The sequence below is a fragment of the Coffea eugenioides genome, chromosome 7 (genome assembly GCF_003713205.1).
Source record: "Coffea eugenioides isolate CCC68of chromosome 7, Ceug_1.0, whole genome shotgun sequence".
In the NCBI taxonomy this organism is placed as follows: domain Eukaryota; kingdom Viridiplantae; phylum Streptophyta; class Magnoliopsida; order Gentianales; family Rubiaceae; genus Coffea; species Coffea eugenioides.
Genome location: NC_040041.1, coordinates 8,584,870 through 8,609,170, shown reverse-complemented (window position 1 = coordinate 8,609,170; position 24,301 = coordinate 8,584,870). Strand labels below are relative to the sequence as shown.

Below are 24,301 nucleotides of genomic sequence, written 5' to 3'. Positions count from 1 at the left end.
AAATTACTGTTAAGTATCGTCATCCTATTCCTAGGTTAGATGATATGTTAGAAGAATTGCATGGGGCAATCATTTTCACTAAAATTGACTTAAGATCTGGTTATCATCAAATAAGGATAAAGGAAGGAGACGAATGGAAAACTGCTTTCAAAACAAAATATGGTCTTTATGAGTGGCTTGTGATGCCTTTCGGCTTAACAAACGCTCCAAGTACTTTCATGAGGTTAATGAACCATGTTTTAAGGCATTTTCTTGGGAAGTTTGTTGTTGTTTATTTTGATGATATATTGATCTTTAGCAAGTCTTTAGATGAACATGTTGAGCATTTGCGACTTGTTTTAAGTGCCTTGCGTGAAAATAGGTTGTTTGCTAACATGGAAAAATGTGTCTTCTGCACTCTTGAAGTTAATTTCCTTGGATATATTGTTGGTGCAAATGGCATACGTGTTGATCCCGCCAAGGTAAAAGCCATCTTAGAGTGGCCGACTCCAACCAATGTGTCTCAAGTAAGGTCTTTTCATGGTCTTGCAAGTTTCTATAGGAGATTTGTTAAAGACTTTAGTACTATTGCAGCACCTTTGAATGAGACAATTAAAAAGAATGTGGGGTTTCAATGGGGAAAAGAGCAAGAAGAGTCATTTAATAAGCTTAAGGATTTGTTAACTTCAGCACCTATTCTTGCTTTGCCTAATTTTGATGTGACGTTTGAAGTTGAATGTGATGCTAGTGGGATCGGCATAGGGGCTGTCTTACATCAAAATAATAGACCCTTGGCATATTTCTGTGAAAAGTTGAGTGGGGGAGCTCTTAATTACCCTACTTATGATAAAGAATTGTATGCTGTTGTGCGTGCTCTTGAAGTGTGGCAGCATTATCTTATGCCTAAGGAATTTGTGATACATACTGATCATGAATCAATTAAATTCCTTAAGGGTCAGGGAAAGTTGCATAAAAGACATGCGAAGTGGATTGCATTCATTGATTCCTTTCCGTACATCATTAAGTATAAGCAGGGGAAAGATAATGTCGTTGCGGATGCATTGTCTAGGAGGTATACTTTGATCACTAACATGAGCACTAAGCTACTTGGTTTTGAGCACATTAAAAACATGTATGCACATGATGACGATTTTTCTAATGTGTTTCAAGCTTGTGAACATGCTGCATTTCAAAAGTACTATAGGCATGAAGGTTTCTTGTTCAAAGAAAATCGCCTATGTATTTCCAATTGTTCGCTTAGGGAATTACTTGTTAGAGAAGCCCATGGTGGAGGATTGATGGGACATTTCGGCATTGATAAAACTCTTGACATCTTGCATGAACACTTCTATTGGCCTAAAATGAGGCGTGACGTTGCTAACATTTGTGATAAGTGTTTAAAGTGTAAGCAGGCCAAGTCAAGGAGTAACCCTCATGGACTATACACTCCTCTACCCGTACCTCATGCTCCTTGGACAGACTTATCCATGGATTTTGTACTTGGCTTACCAAGATCTTCTAGAGGTATGGATAGTATCTTTGTTGTAGTGGATAGATTTTCTAAAATGGCTCATTTTATCCCTTGTAGGAAAACAAATGATGCGCGCCATGTTGCTGATTTATTCTTCAAGGATATGGTTAGATTGCATGGAGTACCGCGTACTATTGTAAGTGGTAGGGATGTGAAATTCTTAAGCTACTTCTGGAAATCACTTTGGGGAAAGTTGGGAACGAAGTTGCTATTTTCTACTTCTAGTCATCCTCAAACGGATGGTCAAACTGAGGTAACCAATCGAACCCTTGGTGCTTTACTTCGAGCCATTGTTCAAAAGAACTTGAAGAAGTGGGAAGAATGTTTGCCTATTGCTGAGTTTGCATATAACCGAACCACTCATTCTACTACTAATCATTCTCCTTTTGAAATTGTTTATGGGTTTCAGCCGCTAACCCCTCTAGATTTATCACCTATTCCTGTTGATGAGTGTTTAAACGCAGATGGTGTCAAAAAGGCAGAGGCTGTTCGGACCTTGCATGAGAGAATTTGAGCTCAAATTGAAAAGAAAAATGCACAATATGCACAACATGCGAATAAGGGAAGAAAGCATGTTGTATTCGAACCTGGTGATTGGGTTTGGGTGCACATGAGGAAGGAAAGGTTTCCAGCATCTCGACGGACCAAGTTACATCCAAGAGGCGACGGACCTTTTCAAGTCCTAGAGAGGATCAACGACAATGCATACAAATTGGGACTTCCAAGTGAGTATGGCATAAGCGCATCTTTTAATGTGCCTGACCTATCCCCTTTTGACTTTGATACAGACTTTGAAGATTCGAGAACGAATCCTTTCGAGGAGGGAGGGAATGATGCGGATACGGGAGCGCAACAACTCCAACCTTGGGTCAAGGACCCTTTGATCAACATTGGTGGTCCGATGACAAGATCAAGAACCAAGAAGGTGAAGGAAGCTTTACGAGCCTTGATCATTCACCATACAAGCAAGGAGCAAGTTAGGTTTGAAAATTCGATGGACCATGAAGTTACTTTGTTCACTTGTACGTTTGAAGCGAAGGAATGATCTCATACTTGTCAGCTTAGTTGGTAGTTGTTTTAAGACTGTCTAGTTTAGTAGTTGTTAGGCGTTGAGTATTTTATTACTTATTGGGCCTTATCGGAAAGCCTTAAAGAGCTGACTCTTTAAGCTCTTTGTGCGGACCGAATTTCTTCCAGGTTTATGTGGGCCGGATTTTGCCCTAGTTTTAGCCTATAAAAAGGCACCTATTGTATGAGCGAAAGACAGATTATTACAACCAGAAATCGTGAGGAATTTTCCTTCAAGTTCTTAATCGAACTTACTCTTGAATTCTTGAGTTCATTGCTTAGGATTCAAATCTGACTTTATCGATTAGTTTGTTCCCTAATCGTGGTGTCTCTTCATCCATATTTATTTGCTTAAGGTTGCTGATTACCTTTGTGTGTCAGAGGTCTTGAGTTCATGAGAACAATCGAGTTCAATTTCTGTTGGGAGAAAAGATCCAACTCTGATAATTACAAGGTTGGGAGGTTCTAGGAGGGTCTTCCCCTAGGATTGTCTATATCAGAATCTTGGAATTTTCTAATAATTGTTAAGAAAAGTTAGAATGGAAAACGGACATATAAAAAAAGGCTAAAGAAAATAGATGAATGTGCATATAATAATAACTTACCATTGAATTTGGCGTTGCTGAATGGAAAATTTGATAAAAACAATAGAAATCAGTTATGTTTTGAGAAAAGTCTGGGTTTAATGATGAAGTGACATCATGGCGGTTAACTGATAAGGATGTGGTAGCTGAGGCCATTAAACAGATAATACATTAGAAATAATGGTAATTGAAATGAATATAGGAAATGGAGGAGAACATATACAGGCCTTGCGTATAGGTGGCGTTATTCTCAAAAATATTTGGAAGTGGAACTGCCCAGGATAAGTAAACTTGTTATTGCAGTTCAGAGAAATGAATAACGTCGAAAATAAGATTTCCAGCATGGCGAACCATCAACATATCATGTGTGTTAATGATATTGTCATGGCAATAGTCATCCCATCCTTCTTCAAAGCAACCATTGGCAATTGTGAGTGGCCATTTTTGTATTCGATATCTGAGGATGATTGTGTTCTTTTCATGCTGATGAAGTAAGAGTTGAAACTGGGCGGGAAAAATCTGGAATTGGTTGATGGAGCAATTAAAAGTAAGTAGACTAATAAGAATATATTATATTTGGATAGTCTGAACGTTTTTTTTTCATAAGGAAAGAAAAGGTTCACCTGTCCTCTATGACAACATTTGAAGAGAAAGCAGCAAGGGGTTAAGTTGCTGGTTGGTTGGTGGGAAGCTGAGGGTGGATCAAACATATTTTGTGCTATGAAAGTGGCAGAAGAAGGAGAAGATAATCGGAGGAAAAGTTGGTATGATGCTATTAATATAGACACCAAAAACGCTGGTAAATTTTGGAATTAAAAGGAAATAAGAAACAGCAGAGATGGGTGCTTGTAGACAGCTGCAGCTTTTTTGTTTAAGGTGTATGGTATTGAATTTTGGTACATCACGTGTTGAATAAAGGACTGACTATATAAATATATTTAACGGAAAGAAGAAGAAAGTTTTTATTAGTATTGTTAACGCTTGGCGATGTATTTTTATTAGTATTTTTATGGTGATGAGATTAGATGCTTCTAACTTTTGGTGATAGCTGGGTTATGGTTATTAGATTGGACGGTTGTAGCCCTTCCTGATTGGAGATATTTTTGCTTAAACTGGATGAATTTATTGTTGCTTTTATTTATACTACAAATTACATAGCTTGATCTGCTTTATTTTACATTTAATAAAAGGACCCCTGCTGATTTCATAATTTTGTTGTTTAATAAATAGTCGTATATCTCGGGAGAAGAGGATTTCAGAGGAAGTCAGTGGTAATGGTGTTGGCGATATATGTATCTTGTTAGCAGTCCATGCAATTGTTTGTTGTTACATTTGCATAACTGTGTACAAACATGAACATAAGTTGGCTGTACTTTGCAGGATTTCAAGGGCTAGGGGTTCAAGATAATGGGTGGATGTGATAAGCAGGGTTTTGTCATGAAATAGAGAGGTTTGCCTCTTGGGTGTGTGTGTCTCTTGCTTCGTAGAGGTTAGAATCTCCGTGAGGGAAAAAATGATGTAATAGGCATTATTGCAATTTGCAGTTACTTGAGGAACTGTATATTTAACTTGATTAGGGACCCTATGGTTTCGTGGTTATGGGAGGAGAAATAGCGAGCGCAGCAGCAAATGTGCTGGCGAATGTATTGCTAGCGTTGATCTCTCTGTGCTGAATGTTGTCATTGTTAAGAAATGTGAGAATGACCTGGCTGGACTCATTGATATTGAGAAGCCAAGAATGAGAGGTTTACAAAAGGCTTCGAAAATTAGAAAGCTTTTCAATGTGTTAAAAGAAGGGGATCTGAGAAAGTATGTCAATACACACAGGAGGACGGTCACAATAAAGGTTGATGAGTTTTTGATTTACTGTTATTCTTTACTGCATTTGTTCCTTTTCCAAGTCGAGAGCAGAAGCACTCTAGCACGGATTGTTGCTGAGTTTGTATCAATGTTTATATCATTAAGTAAAAAGAATAGCAAAGCTCGTAAGATGCAGAGGTTGGTTGCTTCATTGATATTCCAGAGCAAGAGAGCAATAATTGCTCAGAAAAAGAAGAGAATTGCAAAGGTTAAGTCTGAAGGAGCCGAGTATCAGAAGCTTCTTGCTAGCAGGCTAAAGGAGCAGGGTGAGAGAATAAGTGAGAGTTTGGTTAAGAAGAGGTCAAGGTTAGTTGGAGGGTTGAAGACCTCTATTGTTGCTTAAGTTATGACCATACTTTTCATGTTCATGTGTGCGATTTGTATGCTTCATTTCAATGCCTACGTTTGAGAAATTTTTGCCTAATACTTTCTTTTTTTTCCCTTGTAATTGATTTAAGTTTTGGAAGAAGGTTCCGTGAAACAGAGTGCAGCATATTGTTTTTGTTTATTTGAAAATTCGAATTGCAGCAACCTAGGAGATATCAGTGGTGATTAGATAAGCTGTTGCTATAAGCAATAGAAGCCGCAATCTGAATGAATGAGAAAGTTTTAGAAAGCAGCAACGGAATAAGTAGGCTTGTATACAACTAATAATAAATAAAGTTGACTATTGAGGACAGCAAATGCGTCGAAAGTAGCTGGTTCATTAATACATACATACAAAAGAAGAGGGTTCATGAAAAAATCAACGACCCTTGTAAGAAACTTGCCAAAATGTAGGAGTGCAAACCATTGGTAAGGCGCATCTATCTTAGGAAGACAAAACATGAATAACTCTACTCTCCAGTCTCTAGGTTAGTTTCGATTTCTTGGCAGAGCTGGTGGGTTCATCTGGAGAGTTGCCTGCGTTGAGCTTGTCTAATTCATCAAATTTTTCAGAAAGGCGCATGCGAGTCTTTGAAGGCGCAGGATTTTGCTCTGGAGCAAGTTACATAACAAAGAATTGGTTAAGAAATAGCAAGTAAATAACAGTACATGAAAAGAGAGCATACGTAATTAAAGCGTAAAAGGGTAAACATAGAACAAACTTAAGTAGTCTTAAAGCTAGTGAGCATAATCCAAGTGTCTTGCTCTGTACGAGCACTAGGAATAAGGTTAGGACAGAATAGGTATTAAAAACATGAGATGAACTTGCATAAATAAAAAGGTTTCATTTTTCTACAGGACGTTGGCACATAAAAACTAAGAAAGAATATCATTTTTTATTGAATGCATGCTGCACAAAATACTTGAGGCAAATAAATGGAAGAAGAAGGCAAAATTTGGAACTGATATCGCAAATTGAATAGAAGGTGAAACGACCTAAAAAACAACAGAGTTAAGAGTTTGGACAAATCTACACGGTTGTGGTAGTCATTTTTTGCTAACTGTGTAAGAGGATCTGTTGCACTGAACAAATGTAATTTGGGAGCAAGGACTTTTTGGAACTCAATACACCAGTGAAAGTAAGCACAAAAAGAAATTCAATATTGCAGTGAGGGTAATCACAGCATACAAATTTGTGGTTCTGCTGCAAAACTCAGATGTACATGAGTAATTTTAACAGCAAGTGTTAACGACACTTGTAAATCCAACCACACCATTCTATGCATGCTCTAAATAGATAGATACAACATCTGCAATGACAAAGCATATATATTTTAAGCACAACTGAAATAGGATTTCCCACTATCATATATAACTTCAATGGATAATCATTTGTGTTAAGAAGGCAATAGTAAAGATAAAAAGGAAAAGCAAGAAATAATACGTATAGCTACTCCGTGAAAACCAATGAACAGAATATAACTTCAAAATTAATTTAGAGCTGAGCTGCAAAGATACTTGGGGGGAAAAAAGAACGTAACATTAAAAAGTTAACGTGGATCTATTATTGGGGACCTTTCCTGCGTTTTTCCTGAATTTATTAAATAGAAATCGAAACATGACATAAATGCAAAATAAGACTATTAGTAGCAGCAAAACTAAATAATTAAACAGGAAGTAATTGAATAAGAAATTAAAATTAAGTTCAGAGTATGCGTGCGCTTACCTGTATCAGCTAGTTCCAGTGTTGGGGACTGGTCATTAAGCAGTGGCAAATCATTTTTTGTCTCGCTTACTACCTGAACTGAACTGGTAGCATGATCAGCTTCATAGTAATATATAACTGTGTAACGTTGCCTAGCGTCTGCTAGCTGTGCTTGGACTGGTTTTATATGAATCAGAAAAGTCTTTGATTTCAGTTGTTCATGAACAAGGTCAAGAGGGAGCTCAACATTCTGAGAACGAGAGGAAAAAAATATCAGTAATGTTGTAATAGGTCGGTCAACAACTTTTTGAGACAAAATAAAACCTCATTAAAATGCTGCATTGCTTCAATGGAGGTGAATGTTAAAAGCTTCTCAGCTAGTTCTCCAAATATGGAAGCTGGTATAGCTCCACTGTCATCAACTAAATCAACATCAAAGCAACATCTGGAAGTATAATAAATACAGAGAGAATTAGTATTTTGGGAAATTTATTATTATATATGATCAAGGAAGATTCACACAGTTATGACTTATGAACTATCACCTTGGTACAGCTGGTTGCTTCTCCTAGCACGAGTTGCAAGTAAATTCTACTTCATAATCTGTTGCTGTTGCTCGATAGCAATTCTTACAACTCATATACTAGTATTTTTGGAATATGTGTTCAAAGTAGAAGTGAGCTCTCACCCAAGTTGTCTGCAATATTAATAATGATAAGCAAAAAAATGTAAATATGGCAACAGCAAATTGTAAAGGGAAAATGGGAAAGAGTGTTTTAATACCTTCTGTGATGGGTTAACATTGCAAATTAAGGTAGCTTTCTGATCAACTCTGAGAGAAATTGCAGGATTATACTTCATGTAGTCTCTTTTATCAAGAACATCTGCAATCATTTTAGAATTTCTAAGTGCCCTGTACAAGGAGAAAAATACAGAGAGGGTGTAAGAAGGGAAAATCATCTGAAGTTGAAGTTTTGAGATAGAAACAGATTATTGGAGTACAATATACCAGTTCTTCAGTTCTCTTGCTTCCTGTACAGGCGGATCAACAAGTATGACAGAATCAAACCAAGTACCCAATGCAACACCTATAGAAAAGCATCAATGTTATGACAACTGATTATGTGAAATGTATATATAAGAAGGCGAGAAAAAAAATATTTCAATGTATAAAAGCAAAAAGTACCATTGTAATTATTGACTTTAATTCGACGTGCAATAATGACAGGATAACTGTGGAGGTTAGACAGTAGCTGTTGTCCTTCATTAGTAAGAAAGTCATCCCATAAAGACAGCAATACGGTTTGACATCTGTAATGATTATTAATATAAGTAATAAGTAGGTAATAACTTACTTTAGATTTGCGGTTAAGATAAGAAATGAGATACTCACTCTTCATCAAGAACGACAAACTTTTGAACATTTAATTCTTTTGTGTTTCTATTCAATGTCTTCCTGTCTAATGCAGCAATCACAACGCCTAGCACATCTGTAAAGAGAGAACCAGCATCATGGAAGAAGCACTAATAACAGTGTAAGTACAGTAATATTAATTGGTCGAGAGAGTTACCAACTGATTTATTCCTGTCATCCATGTGATGCACCAAATCAGTAAATTTTGTATAGTTAAACTTCACAGGCATGATTTCATTGGCATCATCATTTATTTCTTGAATGACAGTTTTAGTGCTGATCACCCATTAGATAGTGAGCTCAGTTGTCTGAAATTTTGCTGGGATAGGCTTCACTTCAGCATTCGTGATCTTGTATTTTTTGTAAACATGTAAGAGCGGACTCATTTTAGGAATATCAGCATTGAAGATTATTGCTTCTACTTTTGATCCCTGGAACACAGAAGCAGCAAGTATAGCATTAGCTAAAAAACAGGAAATTTTGTTATTACAACCATAGGAAAGAGAGCGGGCACAAAGGCGCACTAACCTCTGTATCATAGAAGATAAATTTTTATTTTTTGTTGGTGTTCGCTTTGAGTCAGTGATCTGTTGTTTTTCCTGAACAGTGATGATGCAACTCCAATTTTTCATGAAAGGGACAATGTCTCGGATAGGCAGCAAGTTAGCCATTCTGTATGAAAATCAAAATGAACATAACTAAGTATTAGTACACAGGTTAAGTGTAAGAGTATATTCATTAAAGAAAGATAAATATGTATGTGTACCTCATTCAAAAATATACTTGAATCAGATAGAATCTTGAAATTAGACAGAATCTTTACTGCTGAGTCAAATGAAAGATTTCATTAAAGACAACGTTCCTAGTTTTGCAGTTAATCTTTTTCTCATCAAAAGTTCCAGGAATAAGAAGAACTTTAAGGTGAGCAGCAGTTCTAGCTCTAGAAAGTGCAACGTAAAGCTGTCCGTGGAAAAAAACAGGTTCACGCAAGTAAAGACCCACAGAGTCAAGAGTTTGTCCCTGTGCCTTATTAATGGTTAAAGCAAAACAGAGGCGGATAGGAAATTGAGTTCTTATGAACGGAATCCCATTTCTTTCATTGTCAGAGGTCTGAAGAGGTATTTTTGGGATGAAGACTGTTTTCCCAGCGTGAATGCCAAAAACAATTTCTGCAGAAATGATATTCAAGCTAAACTCTCTACATATTAACCTTGTCCCATTACACAATCCTTCATTAGGATTTAAATTCCTTAAAAGCATAATAGGACAGTTTTCTTTTAGCAGCAACTTATGAGGAGGAAGTCCTTTTGGATTCTGCGAATTTAGAAAATCTTCATGGTCACCTTGGTGCCGCTGCTCAACAGTCCGATCTGAACTTATATAAATTTGAACATTTTCATGAAATTTGTTTATCAATAGCTCATTTAGCTCATCGACTGAGCTATTTTTGGGAGTAAGGATGCATCTATTTATCATCCTATAAGGATCTTTAGAATACAGCTGCAAATCTGGGAAAACACTCTCAACTAACCTGTTTAGAGTTATAAGTAGCTATAATCAATGAAAGACAAGGTTTAAAAAAAAGAATCAGCTAGATAAAGTATAATTGTATGTAGTTGTTAACCTATTTAAAGATTGATCTTTATCATAATAAGAAATAACTATATCAGGTGATAAAGCGATTTCGCCGTTTGCATCTACAGGCTCTCTTCCCTCGCCTATTCTTAATAAAAACTGAGAGAAAGCAGGATCTAACATGGCTCTCATATTCTGCGTGAGTTTCAGTTTGTGTAACTTAGACCAGAGAACAGAGTTAGGAAAGCTTGATTCTATGAGGACATGCTTTGTTGCTCGCTCAATAACCGACAAAGTTTGCCGAAAATCTCCACCAAAAATTACAACTTTTCCTCCAAAAGGCAAATTAGAATCCATTATATCTTTAAGTAGATCATCAAATGCCTCAATCGTTTCTCGCTTAGCCATCGATGCTTCATCCCAAAGGATAAGTTTACACTCTAAAAGCAATTTGGCAACACTGCTTTGTTTGCTAAGTTGACAAGCTTTATTCTTTGAAAAGTCCAATGGTATCTTAAATCTTGAGTGCGCTGTTCGTCTTCCAGGAAGAATAGAAGCTGCAATGCCAGAAGTGGCTACAGCAATGGCAATGTAACCCTGCGATCTAAATGTAGCAAGCAGCGATCGGTATAAGAATGTTTTACCAGTCCCTCCTGGACCATCAATAAAAAAAGCTTCACCCTGAGCAGAAAAACATGCTGCAAGAATCAGGTCGTAAACATTTTTCTATTCAGAGTTCAATTTGAGAGAGAGTAAGAGATCCTCTGGAGCAACATGTAAACCCCTTTCGCTTTCGATCTCCTGTGTCAATCGTTCATGAAAAGGAGAATGGAAATCATTTGAAGTTAATTGGTAATCAGTTATTCTTTTTCCTATTTGCTCCAATGATCTGTTAATGTCTTGTAACGCTCTTGTTGTGGTCTCTGAAGGAGTAAGGACAGAAAATGAGCATTGGTGCTGGTAATCTGTTAAGAGGTCACGGTGAAATTTTTCCCACAGGAGCTGAGGATTTACTGGAGAACAATGAACAAGCAGAGTGGCAAATAGCAATCTTAAGGAAGATGGCATCTGGAAGGCCACGGTTTCTTGGAGTGTATCATCTATGTAAGTATCAGATTGCAAAAGTCCTAATGCTAAAGCAGTTCCTCTAAAGGAATTCAGCTTTTGATCAGCAACCGTCAAAATATCATCAAAAGAAGTTGGCCCATGAACATGATTTAGAAGAAATCTCAAGTAGTATCTTTATCTATCTGCTGGACTAACAGTAACCATTCTACCTATGACATTTCGACGCTTCCTCAGTCCATCTTTTATATTTAGGAAACCAAACAAAAAATTGAGGAAAATCCTTGTAAAGACATTTAAGGTTCTGTGCAACCACATTTGTTTTGTTCATATGGAAAAATTCAGTTAACATGGTTTTTGAAAAATCAACTTTGCTCAATAATTGCAACAGATCAGAGTTTTTGTCGAAAGAAATAAACTATTGGTCTGGAAGATGGATCTGAAGAGTATAGACCGCTGGAGTTATTTCACTTAAGCGGAATTCAAAAATGCGCCAAAATGCCTCAGGAGATGAAATCCATCTACCTTGCTGAAATTCCTTTATTTCATCAGTGTCATCAGGGGCATGATGCGAAACGACCTTAAAACTGATTGAGTCATGGCCTTTGAAAACATACTTATACATGTACTTCACCAATTTAACAGTCGAGCAAATTTCTACATTGATATGGCAGTCAAATGTAGCTAACAGATAGGGACTATAAGACACAACCCATCTGTTATCAAAAGTATGCCTTCGGATTGTGATTTTTCTTCAATCATCCCTCCTTCTGTATTGTGGATAACTATCTTCAGCATGAGTCGTTTGGCTACAAAAACTCTTTGGATAGTGATTTTTACAACGACCATCCTTCATACAAGGGCAAGTTCTATCCATATCACCACAAGGACCATGAATCATATGCTTCACAACAAGTGAATATAGATGAGGATGCTTAAAACGATCAGGTATTTTAGCGCAGACCACTCTATCATATGACTCTGGATTTAGGAGCTTGTATTCAAGCTTCAAAATTAGTAGCATATGCGCATGTGGGAATCCACGTTTTTGGAACTCAATCACATAAACATACGCTGCAACTTCTCCAAAGATTTGTTTGTTCAAAACTTCTGATTTCAGCAATTCAAACTTGGCTCTAAAGACTCTAGCCAGAAGGTCCGGTCTGTCCTGAGGTTTTCATGGTACTTTAGATTATCCTGAATTTCCTTCCATGCTGGGTTGCAGGTCATAGTAAAAAAGATATCCGGTTTGCCATATTTTTGCACAAAGGACATTACATCAAGATATCGACGTCTCATGTCCCTTGGTCTACCTATAAAGGAAGCTGGTAATATGGTTCTACGGCCAACTTTAGAAGCATTGGTTTGGCTTATAGAAATACTGTCTAGGACTCCTTGAAGAACCTCAGAACGAATGTTGTTCTGTCGGTTTCTATGAAAGTCAAGCCTAGACGTTTCAATCTTAACATAACCATCTACTGCATACTGTTGTAATAGTCTAAGTGAGTGCAGTAACATTGATTCATCATCATCTCTGATCTGAAATCTGTAACAGTAGTATTCCCTAGCTGACACCGTGTCTTCTTTATTTTTTGAACGATCAGCAGCTAGAGAAAAATGATGAGTAGTTATTTAGGCTGATGGTATCTTATAATGTAAGAAGAATGGGTAAAAGCAATTGGGTAGAAGCGGCAACAAATAACTTGCCTCTTTGTTCACGATCCAATAAACTTGATGCAGAATCGACCGAAGAAGGATGAATATTGATATCTTCCTCACAGGAATCCTCTCTTCTCTTTCTTTTTCGAGCTCTTTTAACTCCAGGGTGCCACTCGCATTCACCGCAGGGAAACAGAATAGGGTATCGCAATGGATCATAGCAGCCATGGTAATGTTTAATTCTATAGCTGCTATTTGAATGAGTATACACTTGAATATGAGCGCCCATATGGTCTGATTCATCTTGATTTTCAGTCCATATTGCTGCAACTTGGGACGCAGAAGGAAGGTTATAAACTCGCTGGTCAAGGGCGGGATAACAGCAAAGTACAATGTTCAAGTTGTTAATGTTTGGAACATGGCTAAGGTTTCTGAAGAACTTAGCATAAGGATTGTCACTAAGAATGCGCATAAGGAGTCTTAATGTGGTTGCTCGCAACTTATCAGAAGCAGCAACCCTCTTTGCTAATTCTTCATCAGTGTCGAAGAAGTATAGTTGAATCCCAGATGCTGTATCGTCTGACCGGACAAGGCCATTAAGAAAATGATAAACCTGACCTTGAACACGAAAGATGTAAACACCTTTGGTGTTCTTTGTTAGTTCAGAATCATATTTAGCAGTAAATGATGTGAAGCCTAAGTTATTGTTGTAAGTGCGAGCATTATTCCTAAAATGGAAGCTCTCCTCATCGCTACCAATAAATAAGCCCTTCAAATCGTAAGGCATAGGAGGAGCGACAACAGAAATTTCTCCTCCTGCGCAGCAAAAATTAGGCGGTTCCAAATGGAATCTTTTCGCCCCACAATGGCCACAAGGAGTAGCATCAGGCAAAGCCAAAGACTCATTAGGAATATTGTTCACGAGGGAAAGATTTGGCTGGCCACGCCTCCGTTTTCTCCCTGTGGTTGTTTGCATGCAATTTGTAAACAGGTTGAGTTAAGACTGTGTATAAATAGGCAAGAAGGAATCCTAAACACAGGTAGAGATAAGCGAGAAACAACACTAAACCTGCATTCTCTGTTCTCACGGTAGAAGAGTTACTACGTTTCTTGCTATGTGCAGAAATTGCAGAGGATGGATGAAGAGGAGTATTCCTATTTTTTTTCCTTCTCTGGCGAGCAGAGGTCACTGTAGACTGGTTAAAATTGCTTGCTGGAAAAGAAGAAGTTTCTGTGGATAATAAAATCCAATAAGACAATTGGTAAAGTTGTGCAGGGCTTTGTATATGTACATTTAATTATTAACAGGAAAAGATGCTTAGGAGGTGAAGAAGCAAGTAATGGGGCTGCAAGTTATAGCGAAAAAAGAACTAAACAAGGATTATTGGAGAGAAGAACTGCACTAAAGGAAAGTTGAATCTGTGGAAACACTCGGTAATGGAGGATGCATTTTTTTTGCAAAGTGGCCGATATATGGAAAACAAAATTTGCGGCTGGGAGGAATATAAGGTGAAGAAGACGCAGCTGCTATAAGTTAAAACAGGCATAATTCTGAACAGGAAAGGCTTGCAAGGTTCCAAATACTAAATAGGAGCACTGCAGGGTTCAAACAAAAGGGAACTCATTTTTAGCAACCCAGAGTGCATAGTAAGCAATAGGAAGGCAGATGAGCAGCAATAAAATGGAAGAGGAAAATTCAAATCCAGCAGAAAATAAGCTAATTAAGAAATACCTTCATTAATAGATGATGCAGACCTGGGAGGCATATTTTTTTTAGAAGACGGTGAAGCACGATCATTGAGCAAATTAGATACATCAGGAGTGTAACGGAACTCTCCACGCCCTATAACAACACTCTCAACTGGAAGAAAGCACTCTCGATTTTCTAGTGTATTAGAAATGACAGGAGGTTGATCCTCATTACCAGAAGATCTATCATGACCATACGCAAAACAGACAGTAGATTCCACACAAGCAGGAGGAACCTTGTGAACGTGAGAGCGGGAAATTTTTTTTTTTCTTCTCAGATCTAGCCTCTCTCAGAGAACGCAAAAATTCAGCTTTCTTGGCAGGTGCCATTTCTGCATATTTTTTTCGGCGCAAGGCGTTTCTATCCATCTAATTCCAGATACTAAGTAAGGGAGTAGCTACGTGAGATAAGATAATAAAGGCTACCAAATAAGCAACCACCAAGCTAGGGAGCAGCAACTAAGCAAGGAAGCATGGCAAGGCGAAGTTTACTATTAAGGGATAAGATAATAAATGCTAGGCAACGAAATATCATACAACTGGTGAGCATAAAAAAAGCGTAGAGAAAAGAAGTGCACAAGTAAACGAATAAGGTGGCCGAAGAGAACTACAAGCACAGTAGCATGCAACAAAGGAAGAAGAGAAAAAAACTGCATGGTTGATGGAAAAAAACAAGCCAGCGCAAACTAAAAGCAAACAAAGTTACAGAACAGGGAGATAGCAAGAAAAAGGCAAGGAAAAAGGAGAAGAAGAGAAGAAACGCCACCTCAGGCAAACGGGCAAACAGGCACACCTCAGTGAATGGAATAGCAACAACAGGGCGCACAGGATCTCTTGCTGTCAAAACAACAGACAAAGAATTGAGAAGCAAGCATGACATGAGACAAAGTACAACAGAGATAAGGGAAAATTTTGGGAAATGCAGACAAAGGATAAAACAAGAAAGATACTAACCTGAACTAAAAGAGGAGGAGCTGACAGGAGAATCCGAAGAGAACAAAAGCTACAAAACAACAAAAGAATTCAGAAGTCGTGCACAGCAGAGGATATTCTAAGCAAAAGAGAGAAAAAGATTCCAAAAAGCAATACAGGCGTAATATAGAATCGTAAGGAAGGAAAAAAAAAACAAAGCAATGGGGGAAAAAACAACGGGGAGTTCATAATGCAGGGCGAGCAAGCATGCCTACCAGCAGCCAACCAAAAGTTGCAGAGGTGCGAGCAAGGTTCTAAGCAGCAAGGCAGCAACAAAGCAATACAAAGGAAGGCGAAGGAAATAAGCTGGAAGAAGCTTAGTTCAAACAACACTGATCATAATGCAGGCCTTCCAAAATCCAACGGGAGACTCTTGATAGCCTCGCCAAGACTGGACGGAAATGTTTCAATCAATCTCGTCATCATCATCAGCCAAAAGCAAAGAAGGAAGAGCTGAAAGTCATTCTGTGTCAGCATTGCACAGCGCGCAGAGAAGAAAAATTTACACCAACAGGCCATTGAATGGAACATAGTCTTTAGTGCACATTCCGTAATTGCGGCAAAACAGTCAGGGTAAAAGTGTCATTTCAATTTCCCTTTATTCAGCTGACCACCTAACGTTTGACATTGAAGAAGAGACATCACACCTGCTACAATGTTACAATGCGTCATAACAACTACTCTTGCCACTCTGTTCACCCTAACATTATCAGTTTTGAGTACTATCTTACAGTTCTAGTCTTAGTTGTAGTCCTTTATGTTTATATTATATTAGATTATTATTAACATATATATAAAAGAGCGAATGCCATGGCTCAAAAGAGGTGCTTGTGTTGGTGATGTGGCCAATCGTTATTGGCTGGAGAGTGTTCGTCCAAGTCGCTCGTGCTCCTCACGTGAGTTTACTTTGGATTCCATTGTGTCTCCAAAGAAGAAAAAGTACTACTCGGTCTCCAAAGTAAAGTACTTTGCCTCCAAAGAGTATGTCAGATGTTTACCTGCTTCCCATCTCACTTTCTCTGCCTCGGACAGAAAGTTGAAGGTTGAAGTTGTGGGTAGTTGTCAGAGTGCTTCATTAAGACAGAAACTAACACCTCTTGTAAATACTCCCAAAACTTGTTCACAATTCCAGCTGGTCTTGCGAAAATGGCCTTGACCATTTTTTGTAGTGAAGTGAGAAATGCTGTGCGAGGAAGGAAATTAGGTAAGCTTATACCTTTAACTTCCTCCAGGATGCTAATCTCTTCCTCCAAGAACTGCTGCTTTTGTTCAACTTTGATAGACGAACACTCTTCCTTTCTCGCTCTCCCTCTCTGTCAAACGATGACCAGATCTATCATTTATCTACATGTTTTCTTTCTTCTTTTCTTCTTTGTTAATCAACAAAAATTAAAAACAAATAAGGCACTTTGATGTTTTTTGTTTAGTTTTTGTTTCTTTCTTTGTTTTCTTTAATTTGCAGTTACTCACAATCGCATTTTGCTTCTCATAGATTGCGGACAATGGATTGAATGTCCACGAGAAGGAGAAAAAGAATCAACTTTCCAGGTTGTGCGATTTTCTTTAATTTATTTTTCAGTCTTTTTCCAATTTTACTCTAGTATAGCAGAAAGCAAGAAAGAAACACCGCTGAAAACGAGGCCATTTAGTCTAAGTCTGCTAAGAACTAAGAAATAAGAAACAAGGACAGATTGAACGAAGCAAAAAAGGAACGGAAAGCAAACGAATTGGAGAGGAAGTTGGACGAACACTCTCCAACCAATCACGTTTGGCCACACCACCAAAAGTACACAATCTTGAGGTATGGCATTCCCTCTTTTATACCTATTGTTAATGAGAGTAAACTATTTCCAAATAATAAATAAATAATATATCCTCTCACTCAAAAAAAAAGGGATAATTGCAGAAACCTCCCCTGACTTTTATATTAATAGCATTGACCTCCCCTATCAATTTTAAAATAGCACTGACCTCCCCTATCAAAAGTTGGAGGCAATTTAATAGGCAAAAGTGGGTCAATTTACTAAAGTACCCCTGACATGATTTAATTTTACCAAATGAATGTGATAGTACTTTCATCAAACCCAACAAAACATTTGTTAATAAAAATTACACTAAATTAACTATTTCTGCATAGTTTAACTAATTAACTAATTAACTAAATAACTAAATAACTAATAATCTAATTAATTAATAACTAATAATCTAATTAATTATTAACTAATTAACTAATTATCTAATTGTTAATAGTTATTAACCAATCAAACTATTTCTGCATAGTTAAACTAATTAACTATTAACTAATTATCTAATTAACTATTAACTAATTAACTAATTATCTAATTAATTAATTAACTAATTAACTAATTTCTATTTATCTAATTAACTAATTATCTAATTAACTAAAGCTGTTGTCTGTCCGAAACTAACAAACTATTTGCATGTTAAACTAATTAACTAATTAACTGCTTAACTAATTAACTACCTAATTATCTAATTAATTAATTAACTAATTAACTAATTTTTGTTTATCTAATTATCTAATTAACTGAAGTTGTTGTCTATCCGAAACTAACAAACTATTTGCATGTTAAACTAATTAACTAATTAACTAAAGCTGTTGTCTATCCGAAACTAACAAACTATTTGCATGTTAAACTAATTAACTAATTAACTGCTTAACTAATTAACTAACTAATTATCTAATTAATTAATTAACTAATTAACTAATTTCTGTTTATCTAATTAACTAATTAACTAAAACTGTTGTCTATCCGAAACTAACAAACTATTTGCATGTTAAACTAATTAACTAATTAATTAATTAACTAACTAACTAATTAACAAACTATTTGCATGTTAAACTATATGCAGTACGCATTATCTATTTAAAGTATCGGCTCTTTATGGGTATTTTACTTTCAAACATTTAATTTATGATAAAAACATCAATGTTTGTAAGTAAAATTCAAAAAGTGTTACAGTAATATCAATATTCTTATGGCCCTATGCCCCTCCCTTTTTGTAAGAATATTACTGTAACACTTTTTGAATTTTATTTACAAACATTGATGTTTTTATCATAAATTAAATGTTTGAAAGTAAAATACCCTTAAAGAGTCGATACTTTAAATAGGTAATGCGTACTACATATAGTTTAACATGCAAATAGTTTGTTAATTAGTTAGTTAGTTAATTAGTTAATTAGTTAAGCAGTTAATTAGTTAATTAGTTTAACATGCAAATAGTTTGTTAGTTTCGGACAGACAACAGCTTTAGTTAATTAGTTAATTAGTTAATTATTTAATTAATTAATTAGATAATTAGATAATTAATTAATTAGATAATTAGTTAATAGTTAATTAGTTTAACTATTAACTAATTAGATAATTAGTTAAGCAATTGTCAAGCAAATAATAATTGTCAAGCAAGTAAGGGCAAAATTGGAAGAAAATTCTTATCTCACTTCTACAAAAGCTGTCAAGGAGGTTTCTGCAACGAATTGTTACTGTTCAGGGGAGGTGAATGCAATTTCTAAACCTAGAGGGGAGGTCAGTGCAAATGTCAGAAATATCAGGGAAGGTTTCTGCAATTATCCCAAAAAAAAAAAGACATTGGTCCAATATTATCCACACACACATTCACGCACAGGTAATTATTGGAAGTACGATTCATGTCATAAATGAATCATGTGATAATTCAGACGCTGCACCAGACCATTATAGTATGTGCCAGAATGTTTTCCTGTATATCCTATTCTTCACACAATTAAACCATTAATAAACCTTAGCTTCTAAACCCCAAGTATTCGGCCATGGCTAACGAGCCCAAATTACACGTAGTTATGTTCCCATGGTCGGCCTTTGGGCACATTATCCCGTTTTTGGAGCTCGCAAAATTCATAGCTCAAAGGGGTCACGAGATCACCTTCATTTCCACCCCAAGAAACATCGATCGCCTCCCAGAAATCCCACCAATTTTTGCTTCTTCTATAACCTTCGTCAAAATTCCACTGCCCAGAGTTGAAGGACTTCCGGAAAATGCGGAGGCCACCATGGACATCCGTAACGAGGACATTCCCCATCTCAAGAAGGCCTATGATGGGCTCGAACCCGAGTTGACTCGCTTTCTCGAGAGCTCGCTTCCGGATTGGATTATCTTCGACTTTGCTCCTTACTGGTTGCCTCTAATTGCTACCAAGCTGGGAATTTCTAAAGCATTCTTTTCAATTATCAACTCATGGTTTTTGGCATTTCTAGGACCGTCAGATGTAATGATCAATGATGCAGATCCAAGATCGACGGTCGAGGATTTCATAGTTCCTCCCAAGTGGGTTCCTTTTGAGACAAAAGTGGCGTACAAGCCGTACGAGATCAACTGGATTCTAGGAGCAGGTCAGGAGAATGTAACCGGAGTATCTGACAGCTCCCGTTCGGGAATGTTAATGAAGGGTTCTGATGTTATTGTCGTAAGACAATCCTACGAGTTTGAAGGGCAGTGGTTGAAGCTTCTTGAGGAGCTGCATCAAAGAAAAGTGATTCCTTTGGGATTAATGCCACCCCAAGTGGAAAAGATTAGCAATGATGGGAATGATTCCTGGGATTCAATCAGGGAATGGCTTGATGTTCGAAACAAGGGCTCAGTTTTGTACGTCGCATTAGGGAGTGAGGTGTCACTCAGTCAAACGGATGTCACTGAGTTGGCACTCGGGTTGGAGTTATCTGGGGTACCATTTTTCTGGGCGCTAAGGAAGCCGTCTGGATCCACCGAGTCAATTCAGGTGCCAAATGGGCTTGAGGAGAGAGTCAAGGGGAGAGGGACTGTGTGGAAAGGCTGGGCCCCACAGTTGAATATACTGAGTCATGACTCAGTGGGTGGGTTCTTGACTCACTGCGGTTGGAGTTCATGCATAGAGGGACTTGTGTTTGGTCATCCGCTGGTTATGCTCCCATTTTTGGTGGACCAAGGGTTGAACGCTAGGGTTATGGAGGATAGGAAGGTTGGAATTGAAATACCCAGGAATGAGCAAGACAGGTCATACACGAGAGACTCGGTGGCTGAGTCTGTTAGGCTTATTATGGTTGCAAATGAAGGGAAAATTTTCAGGGAGAAAGCTAAAGAAATGAGTGGAATATTTGGAGACAGAGAATTGCATGACGGTTACATCCAAAAATTTATAGATTATTTGGAGAACAATAGACACAATCCCATGGATGGATTCTGCCACTAGGACCCTTGTGCTATGGAAATGATGGTATTTTCTTTTTTTTTTTCTTTACTCATCTTTTTTTTTCCCCTTGCTTTCTATTGAGCTGTGTCCTAAGGATAAGAAACTGTCATGTTAGTTAAATTTGTGCTACCATATGCAATGATTTAAGCTGGAAAACTTTCAGGGCTTCTGTTCTATACACGCAGTGTTAAATATATATATATATATATATATATATATATATATATCACGTAATTAAATTTAAAATTTAAAATTTAATTTTTACACAAATAATTTACATGTACAACTATTAGTGTTACAAAGAAAATCTACACTCTACACTGACTGACAGCGTATAAAAACTTAATCTTAGATGAAATATTAATATGAGGAGGCTAGCTGATATTCCGTGTATTCACTCAATTAGGCATCCGGCCGGTGTGCAATTCTCTTTAGTTTTTTCACTAGAGCATGTAGTTTATTTCCTGAACAGTCAAATTTTTGTGGACTGTATTGAATAGTTAAATTGAAGAAAAAATTTTGGCGGGGCTTGAGATTTTTGTGGACTACCCTCTTGCTCCATATCTGCACCTAATCCAACGCATACCCAAGGAGAATCTGGAACGTCCTACGATCTTTCACCCACGAACTAACACCTTTTGCCTTTTTTTTTTTTTTTTTTGGTTATGGTGGCATTTGCAGATCTGAATAACTTTGCATCGACAAAGCTGAAGAAATTAGTGCAGTATTTGGAGATCCAGAGCTCCACGGCAGTTACGTGCAGAACTTCGTAAATTACTTGGGAAAGAACAGACCTAAATCCAAATAAGAAATGTTTATATTAAAAACATTGCACCCATTGGTTTTTTTTTTTTTGGAGTATTCTGTTGTTTTACTCGGTTCTGAAAGTACATCATTTCTTTCAATGAAAACGTCCATTCATGCAAGTTAACAAATCATGTTCGATGACTTAAGGGGTATGAAAATTTTATTGTTATAGCAACTGTGCCTTTTTTTTATAATTTTTTTTTGGGAGCAACTATGGGCATTCATTGATCAAACCATTATAGCAATTGTGCTCTTCATCGATCCTTGGGTGCATGCGCGTAATTGTGTTGGACAGTTTAATACACTCAATTCCCTTCCACTTTGTATTGCTATTGGATCGGGGAATTGGCGATTAGCTTTTGAAACGTGAAATCAGCAACTTGTTGATTTTTGACGAATAGAATTTCTACTAAATGTGTTGTTTAACAGGTTAAGAAGAAGAAGAAGAAGAAAATAAACACGACGAGAAGCACGTTTACAGCGTCTAATTATCTAGAAACAGTTAATGACTTCTTGTATCCGCTGCAAGAAGTCATGTGAAATTTCACTACATATCCAAAAATGCTAGACAGTACATTTTTGCCAAAAACTCGCTGCAATGTCACAGCGAACCTGTGATTACAAAACCGATGGGCCCCAATCTTAATTGGAAGTTTCTCCAAAAATATCAGCGGCGTGATAGCAACTCGTGCATTGATTTGTGGCCGGTAGTGCTCCAGGATGATGAATATCCAACAGAAGAACAACGACGAATATGTCATCAACACCTCAAGAAAAGCTGTAGGCAAGGAGAAAAATCATAGAGCTGAAATTCCAATACTATTTCATGGCAGACAAACCCAGCAGCTTACATGTTGTCATGCTTCCTTGGTTAGCCTTCGGCCATTTCATCCCTTTTCTAGAGCTCTCAAAATTCATAGCTCAGAGAGGTCACAAAGTTAGCTTCGTTTCCACCCCTAAAAACATCGATCGCCTTCCTAAAATCCCACCAAATTTAGCATCTTCTATTACCTTTGTAAAAATCCCACTCCCCCCAGTCGATGGGCTTCCCGAAAATGTGGAGGCCACCGTAGACCTTGGCGATCTTGATGTTGCCGTTCTCAAGAAAGCCTACGACGGACTTGAGCCCGAGTTGACTCGTTTCTTGGAATACTCAGCTCCGGACTGGATTATTTACGACTTTGCCCCATATTGGATACCTCACATCGCAGCTAAGCTCAACATATCTAAATCATTCTTTTGTATTTATAGCGCTGCCAGTATGGCATTCTCTTCACCCTCTCTTGATGCGATGGTCGCGGGTACTGATCCCAGAACTAAGGTCGAGGATTTTACGGTTCCACCGAAGTGGATCCCATTCGAGAGTAAATTGGCATTCAAGTTGCACGAGAGTAGATTTGTTGTGCGAAGTAAGAACCTAGATGGATCGGGTGTATCGGATATGTATCGGATCGGATCGGCTATAAAGGGTGCAGATGTTACATTGATAAGATATTGCCCCGAGTTTGAAGGCAAGTGGTTGAAGTTGCTTGAAGATTTGCTACAGCGGCATATAATACCGCTGGGATTAATGCCACCCCCGGTGGAAAAAAGCAGCGTCGAGAACAATGAGTCCTGGATTGCAATCAAGGATTGGCTTGATGGTCAAGGTAAAGGCTCGGTGGTTTATGTGGCACTTGGGAGTGAGGTATCACTCAATCAACTCCAACTCAGTGAGTTAGCTCTCGGGCTGGAGTTATCCGGGGTACCATTTTTCTGGGCTCTAAGGAATCCATCTGGGCTGCCAGAGGGGTTCCAGGATAGAGTCAAGGGAAGGGGTATCGTTTGGAAGAATTGGGCACCTCAGCTTAACATACTGAGTCATGACTCAGTGGGTGGATTCCTGACTCACTGCGGGTGGAGTTCGAGTATAGAGGGGCTCATGTTTGGTCATCCGCTCATTATGCTGCCCTTTATCATAGATACGGGGTTGATTGCTAGGATAATGGAGGAAAAACAGGTGGGGATAGAAATACCGAGAAATGATGTAGATGGATCGTACACGAGCCACACGGTGGCCAACTCGGTAAGGTTGATTATGGTGGAAAACGAAGGTAAAATCTTCAAGGACAAAGCTAAAGAAATTAGTGCAATATTTGGAGATCAGGATTTGCATGACAGTTACCTACACAAGTGTGTAGATTACTTGGAAAATAAAAGACATGAATCCAAATAAGAACTGTCTTGGAAACTTTTGCACGGTGGATACGCTAATCAGTACTCATTGTACCCATTCTGCCAAGACCACTATTAGTGTCAAATGTATCCTATCTGATACACTTTATTTAGCATCTAGCTTTAGGAAAATTAGCGTTATTAAAGTTGATAGATTAGAATACTCTGTGGCACATGAGCTGGCCACTTGTACCAGACGTTCGGAATCTTGCTTCTTTTAATATAGGAAAAAATGCACTTTTTATCCTCAAAAATTGGGTTAATGACCAATTTCGTCCTCGAAGTTTCACCAAGAATACATGTCATCATCAAAGTTCCTGAATTTTGACCAATTAGGGACAATTAACAAAATAACACTCAATTTGGACGAAAAGCAGCACGTACAAAGCATGCCCCGTTAGAACCAACTTTGCATTCAACAAAAAACAGGTAAAACCTATTCTTGCTTCATTTATGTCCTCTCCACTCCTTTTCTTATTGTAGTTCCAAAAAAATTTCTAACCACTAAATCCAGTCATTTGCT

The 24,301-nt window shown here is 37.6% G+C and overlaps 5 protein-coding genes and 1 pseudogene across 5 annotated transcripts; 3 read left to right on the top strand and 3 right to left on the bottom strand.

Moving 5' to 3' along the window:
• Window positions 1-3,909: 3,909 nt before the first annotated feature.
• LOC113778745 lies at window positions 3,910-5,365 on the top strand (annotated as a pseudogene).
• Window positions 5,366-5,872: 507 nt separating this feature from the next.
• Window positions 5,873-8,737, bottom strand: LOC113776798. Its single transcript, XM_027321859.1, has 10 exons — window positions 8,665-8,737; window positions 8,487-8,583; window positions 8,280-8,404; window positions 8,103-8,181; window positions 7,877-8,006; window positions 7,782-7,790; window positions 7,639-7,661; window positions 7,418-7,538; window positions 7,115-7,343; window positions 5,873-6,000 (listed from the first exon to the last, which is right to left on the bottom strand). Exons 1-10 carry the CDS (start codon window positions 8,735-8,737, stop codon window positions 5,873-5,875), a joined length of 1,014 nt encoding a protein of 337 aa, XP_027177660.1.
• Window positions 8,738-8,794: 57 nt separating this feature from the next.
• On the bottom strand, window positions 8,795-11,772 carry LOC113776797 (ATP-dependent DNA helicase pif1-like). The gene is made up of 5 exons (XM_027321858.1): window positions 11,673-11,772; window positions 10,857-11,095; window positions 10,132-10,763; window positions 9,366-10,038; window positions 8,795-8,938 (listed from the first exon to the last, which is right to left on the bottom strand). Exons 1-5 carry the CDS (start codon window positions 11,770-11,772, stop codon window positions 8,795-8,797), a joined length of 1,788 nt encoding a protein of 595 aa, XP_027177659.1.
• A 129-nt stretch (window positions 11,773-11,901) lies between these two features.
• On the bottom strand, window positions 11,902-17,005 carry LOC113776796. The gene is made up of 9 exons (XM_027321857.1): window positions 16,998-17,005; window positions 16,744-16,840; window positions 15,510-15,558; window positions 15,341-15,392; window positions 14,539-14,738; window positions 13,876-14,037; window positions 12,855-13,766; window positions 12,426-12,754; window positions 11,902-12,315 (listed from the first exon to the last, which is right to left on the bottom strand). Exons 1-9 carry the CDS (start codon window positions 17,003-17,005, stop codon window positions 11,902-11,904), a joined length of 2,223 nt encoding a protein of 740 aa, XP_027177658.1.
• A 2,158-nt stretch (window positions 17,006-19,163) lies between these two features.
• On the top strand, window positions 19,164-21,695 carry LOC113778588 (UDP-glycosyltransferase 91D1-like). The gene is made up of 2 exons (XM_027324038.1): window positions 19,164-20,781; window positions 21,439-21,695. Exon 1 carries the CDS (start codon window positions 19,342-19,344, stop codon window positions 20,755-20,757), a length of 1,416 nt encoding a protein of 471 aa, XP_027179839.1. The 5' UTR covers window positions 19,164-19,341; the 3' UTR covers window positions 20,758-20,781; window positions 21,439-21,695.
• A 376-nt stretch (window positions 21,696-22,071) lies between these two features.
• LOC113777718 (putative UDP-rhamnose:rhamnosyltransferase 1) lies at window positions 22,072-23,798 on the top strand. Its single transcript, XM_027322899.1, has one exon. The coding sequence runs from the start codon at window positions 22,391-22,393 to the stop codon at window positions 23,777-23,779; it is 1,389 nt and encodes a 462-aa protein (XP_027178700.1). The 5' UTR covers window positions 22,072-22,390; the 3' UTR covers window positions 23,780-23,798.
• Window positions 23,799-24,301: the final 503 nt, after the last annotated feature.